A 14,414-nucleotide genomic window follows, 5' to 3' on the forward strand; every position below is an offset into this window, starting at 1 on the left:
CAATTTCAAAGCCATTTTTTAAATCTTTGGGTTTGTTCTTTTGAATTTTTTTGTTTCATTTTTACTATGTAAAGTCACAGGAAAACCTCACTGCAGCCAATAAAGGCAGAAAGAGCAAGAAAATTAATGATACAAAAATGAAGGCAATAGGAAAGAATGTAAGCCATGCTTAAACAGTATTGTAGAAAATACAGTTCACTCAAGTCCAACCCACTAGGAAACAAATATTTAATTGTACAGTAAATAACATATATTTATTTTAAGAGAGGCCCATTTCAAACCATATCTTGCAAGCTAAGTGAATATAAACAGACATGTAACCCGGCTCGCACAGACCCTATGCCCTCCCGCGCCCTGCCAGGGAAAGGGGAAAGCAAAGAAACCCAAACTGCAGAGGAACGAATAGGGCCAGACCCATTAATTAGGAATTGTTACTGGTTTCAGAGGGACAGCTTTGTAAGGAAAGGGACTGCTGCTCCCCCAGGAACTTGAGTGAGAAGCCACAGAGAAGCAGGACTGGAAGGGAGGGTGTCGCAGGGGGATGGGCATCTCGATGCTGACCTGGGGAAGCTGACCCTCGGCTGGGCTGTGCGTCTCCTCTGCGGGTGTGGACAGAGCAGGCAGCGATGCCCACGGGACCTCCTGGGGCCGTCGTGGTGCCAGGAGCAGGCAGAGCAGGCAGCGATGCCGACCGGACCTCCTGGGGCTGCCACGGTGCCCTGTGTGCCCTTGCAGCACGTAACAGATGAGGAGCTCTCCAGGCACTTAATGTTTTTACTAGCAAATGAAATTGCTCCCAATCAGTGTCTTATCTGCATGCTTCAAGGGCACGTCCTCTGCAAACACTGCCGTGAAAGTAAACACGGTGCAGCGACGGGGTTTTCTATGGCAAGGTGAACGCGAGGAGGCAGATCTGCTTACTGCGTCCCTGCCCCGATGGCTGCGTTTGCTGAGATGTACGGTGCAGTGTGAGGACACTTCACGCCATAACCTTGAACAGACGAAATATATGCCTGGAAAAATAATTGAGATGGTGAGGATAATTTTGTTCTCCTGCTCCCACAGCTGCACACCTCATGCGCAGCTTCAGTGCCCTGGTCCCCAAGAAGCACAGTGAAGCCACCATACCGATCTGTGGGGACAGGCAGGTTTTCTGGCTGGGTGATATGTTTACGTGCTGACATGGTAAAAGTGGGTTAAGCGAGGCGCCAGGATCCGGCCATGCCTCCGCTGCAGGCATCGCTGAAACGGCACCGTCAGTCCTTACCCGTCTCCTTGGAGAGCTCTGGGGTATGGAGAAATGTAACGCCACAGAGCCATAGGAATTGGTACTTTACTGATCTTTCACCTCCCCACAATCAGTTTAACACAATCCGGTATTTGCTGTGGCTATGTTCCACCCCACACTGGCTGTGGGGTGGGCTGCTGGATGCAGGAACATGGGCTGGCACACCTCCCTGCAGGGCAGCTCCTCATCTTCCTTCTTAAGTTCATTAACTTAAAATGCAAATCTGTTTCCTTGTTCTTCTTCTCTGGTAAGTCAGCCTGGCTGCAGTGTCTCTGTTCCTCTCCCTCCCAGTTCCCCTCAGCCGCCTGGCTCTGGCCCCCAGAGACCCCAGGGTCCCCCATCACACCCTGCCCCTTGGGTACCTCCGCAGACAACCAGGAGAAAAGGCACCCTCCTGCTCAGCTGCCCTTCGCCATCTTCTGCTGAGAGAAGGAAAAGGAAATGTCAGCTCCTGAGATTGCAGAAAACGGTCCAAACGAAGTGCAGAGCTAACGACAGGCAAAGGCGGTGTGGGCACGGGGTACGGCGATGCTGGGGTCCTGCAGCCTCTGGCAGAGTTGGGCAGAAGGAGCCACAGTGACCAGCTCCTGCCTCCGAATCCCAGCGCCAAGAGCAACTCCCTTTGTCTGGGTTTCCGGGCAAAGTTGGGATGGTTATTGGGGATTTCCACAGGATTTTGGAGACACTGTTAGTTACTTTTGAAGATATTTCTATCCAGGAAAGGCAGTGGCCTTGCCGTAATTATGAAAATTAAAACAATTTCCACTGAAGCCAACAGTGGGGAGTTGATGTAAAGCTAGCACCAGGGCAAAAGGAGCCTGTGTGAGGGGTGGTCACTGAGTGCTGGGGGAGAGGAAAATCTCCATCCAGTTTCCAGGAGCAGAGACAGAAAAAGAGGGAACACCGAGGGCTGGGACCACTGAGCAGAACCAGGAGGAAATTAATATTTACATAGGGAGAGCCAGTGCTTACATCCATCTCACGGGTCGTACCAGGGCTAATGCACAGCAGACATCTCTGGAAACTCTCCAAAAAGGAAACTGGAGTTTGGTTTGGGAACTTCTGGTTCTAATTCCTGGAAACACAGCTTCAGCTCAATTTCACAGTGGTTTGTGACTTTTTTCCAGTGGTTATACAAATTTTGGGAAAACATTCCTCTCCTTGGAATTGTCTTATGATAATATAACCCCACTTAAGTGGTCGGAGGTTTTGTATGGCTTCAAACCACCCCAGAAGGCGCCTGCAAGAAGCAGTCCCCATCTGCCTCGCGCGCCCTGGCAGCGCACGGTTAGGCAGAGGGATTGTGAGGGACTGTTTATCCACTGCGTGTCTGCAGTTTTATTACAGCCTGCCACTGTACTTTGACACATGAAGAAAGCGAGCCCACAGCATCTGTTGGACTGGGATTTGAGCTAGCTGCGGTGTGCTCTTTCACAGCTGGATCTCTTCTCTGCTCCGTGCAGGCCACACTAAGCTGGGAGCAGCACAGGGCAGGCAACAGCACACAGGCTCAAACGCCAAAGTGGGGAAAAAATGAGCTGCAGGACAGGTGAAGGCTCTTCTGCCCCTTGGGCTGGTGCTGGCCAAGGGAAGGGCTCGGTTTAGATGGGACACAAGGAAGAGATTTTTTAAGACGTGGGTGGTGAGTCACTGGAGCAGGTTCCCCAGAGAAGTTGTGGATGCCCCATCATTGGAAGTGTTCAAGGTCAGGTTAGATGGAGCACTGAGCAACCCAGTCTAGTGGAAGATGTCCCTGCCCATGGCAGGGGTGTTGGACTAGATGATCTTCAAAAGTCCCTTCTGTGATTCTCTGACTCTGGGCTTTCAGGTGCTCTCCATGAAGGGCTCACCCTCCCCAGGTGCAGCCAGGAGAGGGACCAGCTGCAGGGTGTCGGTGCTGATGGGGTACAGGGTGGAGCAGGGCTTAAGTGCCACTGCTCGAGTTAGTTTCAGCCTTTGGTGGAGCTTTGCAGTGCCCCTGGGTGGGGTGGCTGTGGTGGGCACCCAGCCTGGGTGCAGTGGCACGTGTTGGGATCTTTGCTGTTGTGGTACTGGCACTTGTCTCCAGCTCCTGTACAGCCAAAGGCAGGTAGAGGTGGGTACTGGAATGGGGCATGTAGGTGTTTAATGCTGGTGGTGGCCAAAAGCCTCCCTGCCTTGGGTTTGGGCTCAAGGCAGGGGGTGTGGTTCTCCTACAAGAGCTCATCTGGGTGAATTTTTTTTTGTACGTACCCTGGCAAAAGCTTGCTGCTGTTATGGGTGGCAAGGCTCCAATGGCTGGCTCTGCAGTGCTGCATTGGTGCAGAGCAAAGCCCTTTTGTGGGGCTGAGCCCTTACAACTCAAAAGGGAGCTGTGGGTATTATTGCTCTTCAAAATCACCCTGTCTTTGTCCTAGGTTGTTCCCCTACCCTCCTCTGAAACTGAGAAGCCAAAGATTCATGGCCCTAGAGGTTTAAAAGAGTCACTTTAAATTCAATAGGTTTAACTCTGAGCTGCCTCCCTCAGCTATTGATTCACAGCCTGCCCTGCAAAGCTCAGGATGTGCATTATGTTTCTGATGCTCTTGCTCCCATGGTCAGCAAGGCGCTGCCAGAGGCGGGTGCCCTGCAAGCTGGTCTGTGGCTCTGCTGCACCTTGGTGTCACCAGAGCCCAGCGCCCCGTGGGGGCCCTGGTACCCCTCCCACGTTCAGCCTTAAGAAGCTGAAGCAGGCTTCTGCAAGGAGAACCTGCCAAGGAACACAGGGCGGTGGGTCTCCTCCAAACCAGGAGGGTTTTGAAAGCTTTGCACAAACAGCAGAAGCTGGGAATTGCTTTATGGGTTTCATGCAATGCTTGTTTCCTTGCCTAGCTATGCAGCCTGTGGTTTGTCTGGCACAACTGGGTTCTCAAGGCTGCAGCTCCAGCTGAATCTGATGCCTGGGCTGCGTGAGACTATGATTTTCTCCCTTAACCTGGCCAATTCTAAAGGTGTCACTTACAAAGGAGAGCTAAGGAATGTACAAATTCCTTGGCACGAGTCTGCGTGATGGTTTTCAAAGGGGATATGTGGCATGTGTGTGATGAAAATCAGTTGACTTCCAGCCTTTGCTAAGTTCTAGGTGTAAAAGAGGTAGGTTACATCTCTGGGTGCTGACTGCTGCTATTCCATCTCCGAGGTGCACATCAGTAAGCCTTTCTGGGAGAGGGTCACCTGCGCCTACATCCCCAGCTCACCGGGGTCCTGCGCTCCTCTGCCTGTTGCTCCTTCTCCCCACCACAAATGACCCGTGGAAGTGTTTTTCCACGGAGCATTATGAGACCAAAGCTCCCATGTAGAACATGGATAGAGGCTAATATTTTGTGTTTGCGGAGGAAATGAGTGGCAGCTGCTTGGCTGGGCCTTCGATGAGATTTCATATTTCCTGAAAAAAATGAGAGTAAGAATAGACAGACTCTTTGGCCTTTCCTGACAATGAAACTTTGTCATATCTATAATTAACCCTGTTATTTAAATACTTCTTCCATGAACATCTTTGAAGATTTCATAGCCCTTGGTTAATTTACTACTTTTCCATTTCAGCTTCCTGTGCTATAGTGATTCCCAGGAGCATGACTAATTTCACTTTTCCATTTAATTGAGGACTTGTTTCTGGCTTTGCCTTTGTGTGTTTAGCTGTAGCTTGAGCAGCCTGGTTGATGCCTTGTCCCTGCCCAAAATGCACCTGTCAGTCCTCTTATTTTCCTCTAGGAAAAGCTTCCCAGGGAATTTAGGGAACATCTATGACCAACACTTTTCTTTCTTTCAGAAACCTTTTCATGGTGGTGATGTAGTCCCACAGGAATTTCAGTATGGCTGTCAGTTTAATCCTTAACTTCAGGCCTTAGCTGCCGGGCCAGTAGGGCTGGAGCCTTGCATACATCAGCACCATCCTATGGTGCTAGCTGGTGCGCTCTCCAGCAGCCCTGATGGGCCTGGGGTGGAGGAGCTACGGGTGCGTGACGGTGCTGGGTCACCTTGGCTCCACAGCGAGGCTTTCTGCACACACTGGTAAATACAGCTTGCTTTGAGGTGTTATGGCTGTGTCAGCTGGGGCCTGGGGAAACCTGCTGCTCTGAGCCTTTCTTATTCTCAGGGGATGTTATCTGAACTTGCTTAGGTGCAAGAAAAGCTGTAGAAGAGACCTGGGATGTTCTCAGCCCTCCAAGATCTGTGGGGTTGAATAGGGGACCAGTACAATTGCGTTAGATCTCATGGTGGATTTTCCTTGTGTGCTATTTGTCTCCTCTTAAGGGGTTCACCCCAAGAAATCCCAAGCTAGAAACTCTTCTTACTTAAGTATAACTTGTTATTTTTGTGTCAGTAAGAACTTCCCTGCAGGGCCTGTAGTAATGTTTCCTTTGCTGCTACTCTGGCAGCAGCAGAGTGGATTTTCTTTCCCCCTCCAGCTTGCTAAATAACCACCACTTTGCTCCGCAGAATCCCACTGCAGGGGAGGCCTGGATGGGAAAGGAGCTAGTGAAGCTCTTGGGCAGCACAGTGAAAAAACCCCAGGGATGAAGGGCATAGTGAAGCTGGAAGCCCACCCTTCTCTCAGGGTGAGATGTAACCTGGACCATCAGCAAGGAAATGGTGATCTTCAGTGCAACTAACCCTGTCTTTGCCTGGAAGGTAATTATATATCCAAATGCATACATCTAAGCAGTGAAGTCCCTCTATGTGTGTTCTTTCTGCATCATGTTAAATGTGCTAAATGCCTCTAGACATCCTAGTTCCCTGACCCAGTAATTTCTTACCCTTGTCTTTGTGCTTGAATGATCGTCATATCTCCAGAAGTTATGACCACGCAGTCACTGTCTTCATGATTTTTAACACAGACTAAATCATGCTGCAGATAACAGATAATAATGCAGTGCTTTGTTCTGTCTTGACGTGTATGCACAGTGCCGTTAACGTTTACAGTGTGAATGCTGCTCTAAAATGAGATGGAGAAGGGGTCATTGTGGCTTGAATCAAACAGGGATTTGTGCTGCCGGGTAACTGAGCCTCTGCAATCTCCTGATTAAGGCATTACTCTTTAAAATAAGGTTTCTGTTTTGTAAGTTATTTTATGTTCAATTCCTCGGCAGGGCAGTGTGACCACAGACCCAAACATGACAATTCTAAAAGCTGCTCTTCTGTGGTACTTCAGCATAAGGATCTCATGGCGCTTTTGATCATCAGTCATCAATACCATTACCACCATCAAATTAAGGGAAGACAAAGGAGACATTGAGTGTAGAAGCCTGGCTCCAGCACCATGAGGATCATCATCCTGGAAACAAAAGTCAAAGCATAACATCAGGCTAGGAAAAGCAGAAGGGATTCATGAGTATCTCTGTGCCCTGGGGAGGGTCCTGACAGCAGGTGGGTTTTGAGGTCATGGACCTGAACAGGAGAAGGGAGGTTAGCAGTCAGGGCAGGTGTGGGAGCAGAGTATAAACCTTAATGAAGTAGTAAAAAGGTAAGTAAGCTGCCACCACAATTGGGGAGGGAGGAGGCAAACAGCACTCTGAAGAATTATGCCAAAAATCAACAGAGCTGGGAAACGTGCCACCTCCTGCAGCAAGCCTTATTCCTTATTGCCAGTGTGAAAGGGCTGGCCTGGTTAGCAAAACTGAGGGTTCACGTGAAAAGGGTCAAGGGTATATATGGCTTCTCAGTGTCTTAGCTGAAGAGTATTGAAAAGGTTTTCTTTTAACAAGGAATCAAGGCAAACAAACCTCCTAAACTGGCTAAATGCACAAGCACCAGAAAACTCTCAATCCCAAGAAGTGTTCCCATGCTTGCTGCACTTGGAAGCTGGGTCTTGGTCTATCTGCTCTGACACCTGCCGGGAAGGTGAAAGGAAATGGTGCTGTCGTCTTCTGGGGACAGCTCCCCTCAGATGCGATGCCTGTGGGCTTTGTCACTGTGATTCCTGCTCTCTTCCCAGTGCTCCCAGATGCCTCCGAGAGGCACGTGCCAGGCAAGTGGCTTGGCAAAGACTGTGCTGTAAGTAGCTGGCATGTCCTGGGCACGTATTGAATGGGTGTGACTGCTGCAGAGCAAAAACACGAGGCAAAGCCAATTACCCTAAGATAGACAACAGGCTTGTAGCAGCTATAGTTACAGTAATATGCTCTCTGTGAGGGAGAATAACTGATTGCCCAAGGCACAAACAACAGATATAGGGACCTGGAAGGAAATAGATGTGGAGATCGTTGCTGCAAGTAGGATACCACAGACTGACTAACAGCATCTTGCATTGGTATTTCCATTCAAAATGAAACCAGCTTCCAAAAAGTTTTACCAAACCTGTGGTGTCTGTGAAACCCAGGAAGACTTGGTAGTACAACTGGCTAATGATGAGTTTTGAAAAAAAATTTGTTGGAGGATAACAAGTGTAAGCTAGGAGCCAAAGAGGTTTTCTAGATTGGGAGCAGGGACCCCAGTCCTGCTTGATTTTTCACTTCAGGGAGATCTGACCCCCATGCAGAGGCTCATTTATGTCACTGCTGTTCTATGTAAAGACCTGTCTTCTGGGTTGTCTCGCCTACCCCTGCAAACCTGTCTGAAGGCCAGGAGGAGTGACTGCAAGGAGAAAAGAAGTTAGCTGAAGAAGGGAAAAGAGGAATCAAGGAGGTGGAAATTCATGTGTGATTGCTAAAGCTGCAAGTCGGGAAGGAAAGGTACTGTTCTGCTGTAAGACACATATGTATAATCATGTTAGCTGTATGTAAAACTCATGAATGCTCAGTGGAGGGAGCACTCTGTCATGCTGATGGTGTCTCTTAGGCTATCTGCTCCAACCACATGGAAAAGGTCTATCTGTTTAGAACAGACCCAGAGCATATATCCAGGCTGACATGGCTGCACTGGAGAAGAGAAAGCTCTTGGTGTCTACTCTGGAGTTGTACTCACAGCTAACAAAAGGTCCAAGCTCAAGGATCTGATCTCTCAGAAGGTTGTCAGTACAATAGGTCAATACATGCCCTTTGGTTTACAACAGGGAATTCATGTAGATTCATTGCAATGGTCTAATGTATTATCTGGAACACTTTTTTTTTTGGTTGCATACAATGCTTCATCTGTGCCTAGCTCAATTAAAAAAAATCCTTGAGAGCAAGAAAGATGTGAGTGTGATCTATAGTCACATAACAAACAGACCTTGAACATTGCTGCTTGAGGGCAATTCCAAGAAATCTCTCATGTATCTCCTGGTTTCTGACAGTCAAGATGCCCATTGTAGCCTCTTGGGGTTTAAAGAAATGCATTAGTGTGCCCAAGTGTCTGGTGTTTTGAGACCTGGTTTTCCACCTTCCCTCCCCTGGTAACACAGGTTCTTACATCCACAAGCAGTGGGAATGCTGCTGGGAATGGGGGTCAGCTGTCCGATGGCAGCCTCCAAAACCCCTGACACAAAACACTCACAGGATAACTGGGTTTAACATCCCCCCAGCAGGCACTGTGGTCCCTGTGCATGGATGCCCACGCACTGCAGCACCAACTTCCCTGCGGGCATCTGTCACTCCAAGGCTGCGGAGATGGGGCTGTGAGATGCTGTGAGCTGACACGGTGGCTCAGTGCTGCTCTGTGGGGATGGGGCTGGTTCCCTGCCTCCCGCTCCTGCTGTCACTCTGGCTCCTGCTTTACTTGACTGGTCTTGTTTAACTGGCAGAAAGCTTTCCTGGAGAAGTGGCTTGTTCCTGCTGTGTTCACAAGGATGTTTTACAGAGGTGCAGTAACCACTGCTGCCAGTGCAAGGATAGGGGCAGGAAAAGAGGGGTGGGGAGATGCTGTGTGCAGCCAGATTAGGATGCTGATCCAGTTGAAAACTAGCTCTAAAAAAAATGCGTTAATTCTCAAACCTGCTTAATCCAGCAGATTGTGTGATGCACCTAGAGGTGATGCTGGTGTGAGGGAGGCCTGGGAAGAGCAGCTGAGGCTCATCTGAGCTGATGCTATTGCAGCCTCCCTCTTCCTTCTGCTTGGTGGTGCCTGGGGTGGCCCCCACCCCTGCACCAGCATTGGTGGTTATTTGATCCCAGAGTGCTAAACTAGGTAGAAACTGCTCATTTTAAATTTTTTTTTTTTTAAATGTGGGATTAGTTTTCTGCTGACTTTGCTCCCTGAGTGTGTCAGCTGTGGGATGCGGGTTGGGGACTGAGCAGGGGAGAATGTGTTAATGTGTGGTCAAGGATGGGCTCAGGGGTGGGAGTGTGGGACTGCGGTGGCGGCCACAGCTTTCATCTGCTGGAAGTATGTGTAAGTGCAGCCTTGGAGAGCATGCAGGAGTGCTTGCTGGAGACCAGCGGGCTGATGTCTGCACCCACAGGTTTCTGTCGGTTTAAATGGCAGTGTTACTGGACCCCTACATGGTGTCCAATGACTCAGCTCACTTGGAGGTGAGACAACTAAGTTGCTTAAAAAATCAAAGCAGGCAAATGCACTGGGATTGCAGAGGGATGCAAGCTATTAGCTACAGGCAGGTGCATGTGGAAGTTCAATGTTTTTGTTTGCTTGCTTATTTTCCCCTTCGGTGGTGTTCTTTTACAGTTTGGATGCACAATCCTAGGAAGACTGGGCTGAAGATGTCCATGGCTGTTCCTCCCCAGTGCCTGCTGCCCTGCTCTGCTCCCATACTCTGAGCTCAAACACAAGTGTATCCTGACAAATGCAGCGTAAGCCGGAAAAAGAGGAGACGAGTCCATGACCTGGTATATTAATCGCTGCCTGCCTGAGGCCTCAGTTCCAGTCCTGTGGTGTGTGCGGTATTTCATGTGTGACAGAGCTTTGTAATGCCTTGATTCTGTCCTCATCAGAAAATGACAGTCTGAGCATCATTACTTTCCGTGGTTCTGGAAAAGTGCTGAAAAAACCCTCAGTTTCCAGCCCCAAATATTCTGATCCTCTAAGGCAGTGTCCTACAAATCTAGTTACAGGTTCTTCCGTATTAGCTGTAAGTGCCGGAACACTCTTTTAGTATGAACAATGGCAATGTAGAAGGATAAAACCAAAATATGTGCTCCTGTGGCTTTGTACAGTGTAGAATTAAGGAATGTAAGGCAAATAATGTCTAGTGCTTTTATAGGGCTGTATGCATATGGTGTAAATGACAGCTAATTAAACTTTATATCCTGCCTACAAGATAAGCATGTAATTAGTATTACATCCTTTTTTATAATTAGGAGATCTCATCCAAAAAAATGTGGCTTGCAAACCATATTTGAAGGCAGTGACTCAGCCTGAATTAGGCTGTGGCGTGAAGATTGAGAAAATCGTGCTTTAGACCTGCCAGCGCATAAAAAAAGCGGAGACAAAAGGTTGAGCCGGTATCGGGTTGCTACGCCTGCACCCATCCGCTGGAAAACATAGGTGGATTAACTTTTTAATGTGGTGCCTAGCTTTGTGCAAGACCATCCATCTTCCCCAGTTTGCAAAAGAGCATAAAGCTGGCACCAGCTTCGCATTGCGTTTCATGGCTGACTTGACAGGAATGCCGCCCTGTCGCCGCACTTGATCCGGAACGCGTTCGCTGTGCGGTGCATGGGCTCGTGTTTGCCGAGAGGCAGCCGCCCTGCGCCCTCCTCGCCAGCCTGAATGGCTGAGCCGGGGAGAAAAGGGGAATTCCAGTCATCCGGGGATTATCCACAAATGTGTCTGTTTGTCACAGTCTGGGGTGAGAGGCCATCGCTGGCTCGTACGTGCGTGTCTCTGCCCGGGGGGGAGGCTGCGGGGTGGCTTGCTCTTGACATGGTGCCATCATTTACGGTGAGAATGGATTTTCCCAGATCCGCCGGGCTGTCGCCACTGGTCTTTCCCGTTTTATTGCCGATGAGCCGCCGTCCACCTTATGGCAGCCAGAGCCAAAACCATGAGGAGGAGCAATTGTTTTGCGGGCCACGGTTTGCTCCTGGAAGCTCCCAGCCGAGGGAAGGAGGTGATGAGGCAGCTGCTGTGCTCGGGCCAAATTCCTGGTGTGTTCCTGAAGGAAAACGGGCTGTGGGGAGAAGCGGGTTTGTGCGTGGCAATGCAGAGCTGTCCTGCCCGTCCCCGTCTCCCTCGCTGGCCTGGAGATGACGCGCTCGCAGGGAGGTGGTGGTGCCGGCCTGCTGCCCGGTGCCCCTCCGTAACCAGCCGGTTCGAGAGATTGAGGGTTTATTTCCCTCAACTCGCGCCGTTAAACCCGGGGCAACAATCTCCGACGCAGATGTTTAAGGAGAAGAAAAGCGTGCAGAGCTGCAACGCGGAGAGGCCCCAACCAGCTGGGCACGGACCGGGTGGCGGATGCGGGTCTGCGACCCCGGGCCGGGAAGGTCCGCGGGGAGCGGGGCCCTCGAGTGACCCCTCCCGTCTCTCGGTGCCACTCGCGGATGCGGCGGGCGGGGGCCCGGCCCGGGGCTCCCCCACGACCCCCGGCAGGCCGCCCCAGGTGCTCCCGCAGGCCGCGCCGGGCCCGGGCCGGGCGGGCTTCCCCCGAGGCACCGCCCTCCCCGCAGCCGATTGGCTGAGCGGACGATGTGGGCGGAGCGCGGCGAAGGCGGGGGGGGCGGGGAGAGCCGCCGCGAAACCACCCATTGGCTGGAAACGCTCGCGGGGAGGGGCCGTGTCCCGGCGCGGGGGCGTGTCGCGGTAGGCGGCGGGCGGCGGAGGCGGCGGCGGCGGCGGCGGCGGCAGCGCGGGCGGGCGGGCAGCGCGCGGGCCCTGCCCGGGCGGCGGCCCCAGAGCGGCGGCAGCTCCGCCCCCGCCCGCCGCGCCTCAGCGCTCGGCTCGGCTCGGCTCCGCGCCCGGCACCGCTCCGCTCCGCTCCGCTCCTCACGGCCCGGCCGCTCCCGGGGCGCGCCCGCGGCGGCGCCAGCTCCCTGGAGAGGCGGGCGGGAGCGCGCTTCGCCTTCAAAAGAAAACCCCCAAACCTTCAATTTTTATTTTATTTTATTTTTTTTTTTTTATTTGTGCGTGGTGCTCGGTGCGCGGGTAGCATGGGGCTGCCGGCGCTGGAGTTCAGCGAGTGCTGCCTGGACAGCCCCCAGTTCCGGGAACGGCTCCGCTCCCACGAGGCCGAGCTGGAGAAGACCAACAAGTTCATCAAGGAGCTCATTAAGGACGGGAAGTCGCTCGTCGCCGCCCTCAAGAGTAAGTCAGGGGCCGGGGGGGTGGGCGGCTCTGCCGGGGGTCCCGCACCCTCCGGCCGGTCCCCCGCCACCGGCCCACCGCAGCCTGCCCGGCCCACGGTTGCCCATCCATCCCGGTCCCGGTCCCGGTCCCGGTCCTGGTCCTGGTCCTGGTCCACCACGGAGCACCTGCTCCCACCCGTGTCCCACCAGCCCTTGGCGGTCCCGCTCCGTCGGGACACGGCGTTGGTCCGCCAGGGTGGGCCTGGCCCCGCTCCAGCTGGACTTTGCGTGGTCCTGGGCCACCAGGTTCCAGTCCGTGGCCCTCAGGAGTTGCGTCCTTCGGGGGTGGTTCGGCTGGGCCGGGGGCGATGGGTGGGTGCCGTGCCCACCGCCCCGCTCCCCGGTTGTCCTCTGTCCCGTCTCTGTTCAGGGTGGGGGGGATGCCCAGTGCCCCCTTTCCAGGCTCTGCCCATCTCCTCCGTCCCCAGCGGCGTGTGGGGAAGTGGAGATGGTTGTCGCTGCGTGGGAGAACCGTGGGCTGGGGGGGGGGGCAAAGCTGCGAACCACCCGTTTGTGGTGGGGGCCGTGCGGGAGGGGGATGCTGCGATGCAGCGGGAGACCCTCGCTGGGGCCGGCGGTGTCCCGGTGCCCCCGTCATGCCCAGGCTGGGCTGGTTCCCGTCCCCACGGCCGGGGCTGTGGACATCTCTGCACGGCCACCCACTGCCACGGTGGGTGGGCCCGCTCCCCGAACAGTGGTTCTGTTCCTGCTGTTCCCCCCGTGGGGTCGTTTGGGTTTTTTTTTGTTTTTTTAAAGTTTTTTTGGCCCAAATCGTGGATCACTTCCCCTGCCGGTAGGTTTCCCGTACCAAACAGGCTGGCCGGGCAAGTTGTCACGTCGCTGAGCTCGCCCTGCCCTGCTCGGGTTCGGTGCCGTGGGGCGGTGGGGTGGGAGAGGGGCACATCCACGCACACCCGTGCCGTGGATCCCCCCGTGGCATCGCTTGTGATGCACCAGCCTGGCCTTGGGGATGTGGCTGGGATATTTTGGGAGCTGAGGCGTGGCGGTTGCCCCCACGGTGCTCGGGCAGGTGATGGTCCAGCCAAGCCCACCACCCCGTCCCATCCTGGGAGAGCCGCAGCCACAGGGCTGATTCCTGCTCCGTCCCCTTCAGATCTCGCACCGAGCCCCACGGGTGCAGTTCCCCAGCTCCGGTGTAGCAGGCGGTAACGTTTGTATTACCCGGACACCCATTGTACCAATTCTCAGCATTTTGGGATTAAAAAAACCCCAAACTCAACAGCTCTCGGTGCACTTATGGTTCTGCAGGTCTGAGTTGTCTTCTGCTGCGGTGTGTTTGCCTGTTGACCTGAAGGCAGCCTGTGCCTGGCCCGGAGCATTCATTTTATCACAGAACAAATCCTACAGCATCGTTCTTCACTGAAAATAGATTTTAGGAATTAACTGGTGGGTCCCAAGGGTGTTTGTCTCTGGGCTTAGTCAGCGGGCACTTGTAGCGGGTCGCTCACCAGGTGCTGGCTGAGGGGGCCGGCTGTGCCCTCGCCCCGGTTGTGCCGCACAGCAGGTATTTTTGGGTGTGCTGAACCACTGTGTGCTCACAGCTGCTGGTGGGCGACTCGCCGGCCAGCCGTGGCTGTGGCCGTGCTGCATGGCCCCCGGGCTGCCTGCGCCGGGGCAGGAAGAACGCTCGCCAGCTTCAAGAGATAAGGATGTTTTTATGGCTGAATTGTTTTGTAGCCTCTATTGAATGCGTTCCTGGATTAGACCTTAATTCCTGTGCAGGGCCGGGGGTGTGTTCCACTGATGTCCTGGCTGCGGTCGGTAGGGGCATGAATAATGACAATTTTGCTGGAGAGTTAATTAATGCCCAAGCACCCGTGCTGCCTGGCCTCGCGGCTGCCTTGCATGCGTGTGCGGCCGCAGGCATGGTGGCAGGCTCCCCGCAGAGGTGGTCTGCAGGGCGCTTTGGGGGTATGTTTGGGGGCTGTGAT

The 14,414-nt window shown here is 53.2% G+C and overlaps 1 protein-coding gene across 7 annotated transcripts in view; it reads left to right on the forward strand.

Moving 5' to 3' along the window:
• The first annotated feature begins 12,048 nt into the window (after positions 1–12,048).
• ARHGAP26 (Rho GTPase activating protein 26) overlaps positions 12,049–14,414 on the forward strand; it is a 154,959-nt gene continuing 152,593 nt past the window's right edge. For 5 of the 7 annotated variants that reach the window (XR_007509729.1, XR_007509730.1, XM_049830003.1 and 2 more), the window contains exon 1: positions 12,050–12,421. Coding sequence is in view for 4 of the 7 variants with exons in the window: in XM_049830003.1 (XP_049685960.1) it covers positions 12,268–12,421 (154 nt within the window). In the remaining 3 variants the exon portion in view is untranslated. Of the gene's footprint in view, positions 12,422–14,414 lie in introns of all 7 variants that reach the window. The other 2 variants (XR_007509728.1, XM_049830004.1) reach the window with 1 other exon arrangement.

The sequence above is a fragment of the Accipiter gentilis genome, chromosome 26, assembly GCF_929443795.1.
Source record: "Accipiter gentilis chromosome 26, bAccGen1.1, whole genome shotgun sequence".
Taxonomy (NCBI): Eukaryota; Metazoa; Chordata; class Aves; order Accipitriformes; family Accipitridae; genus Astur; species Astur gentilis.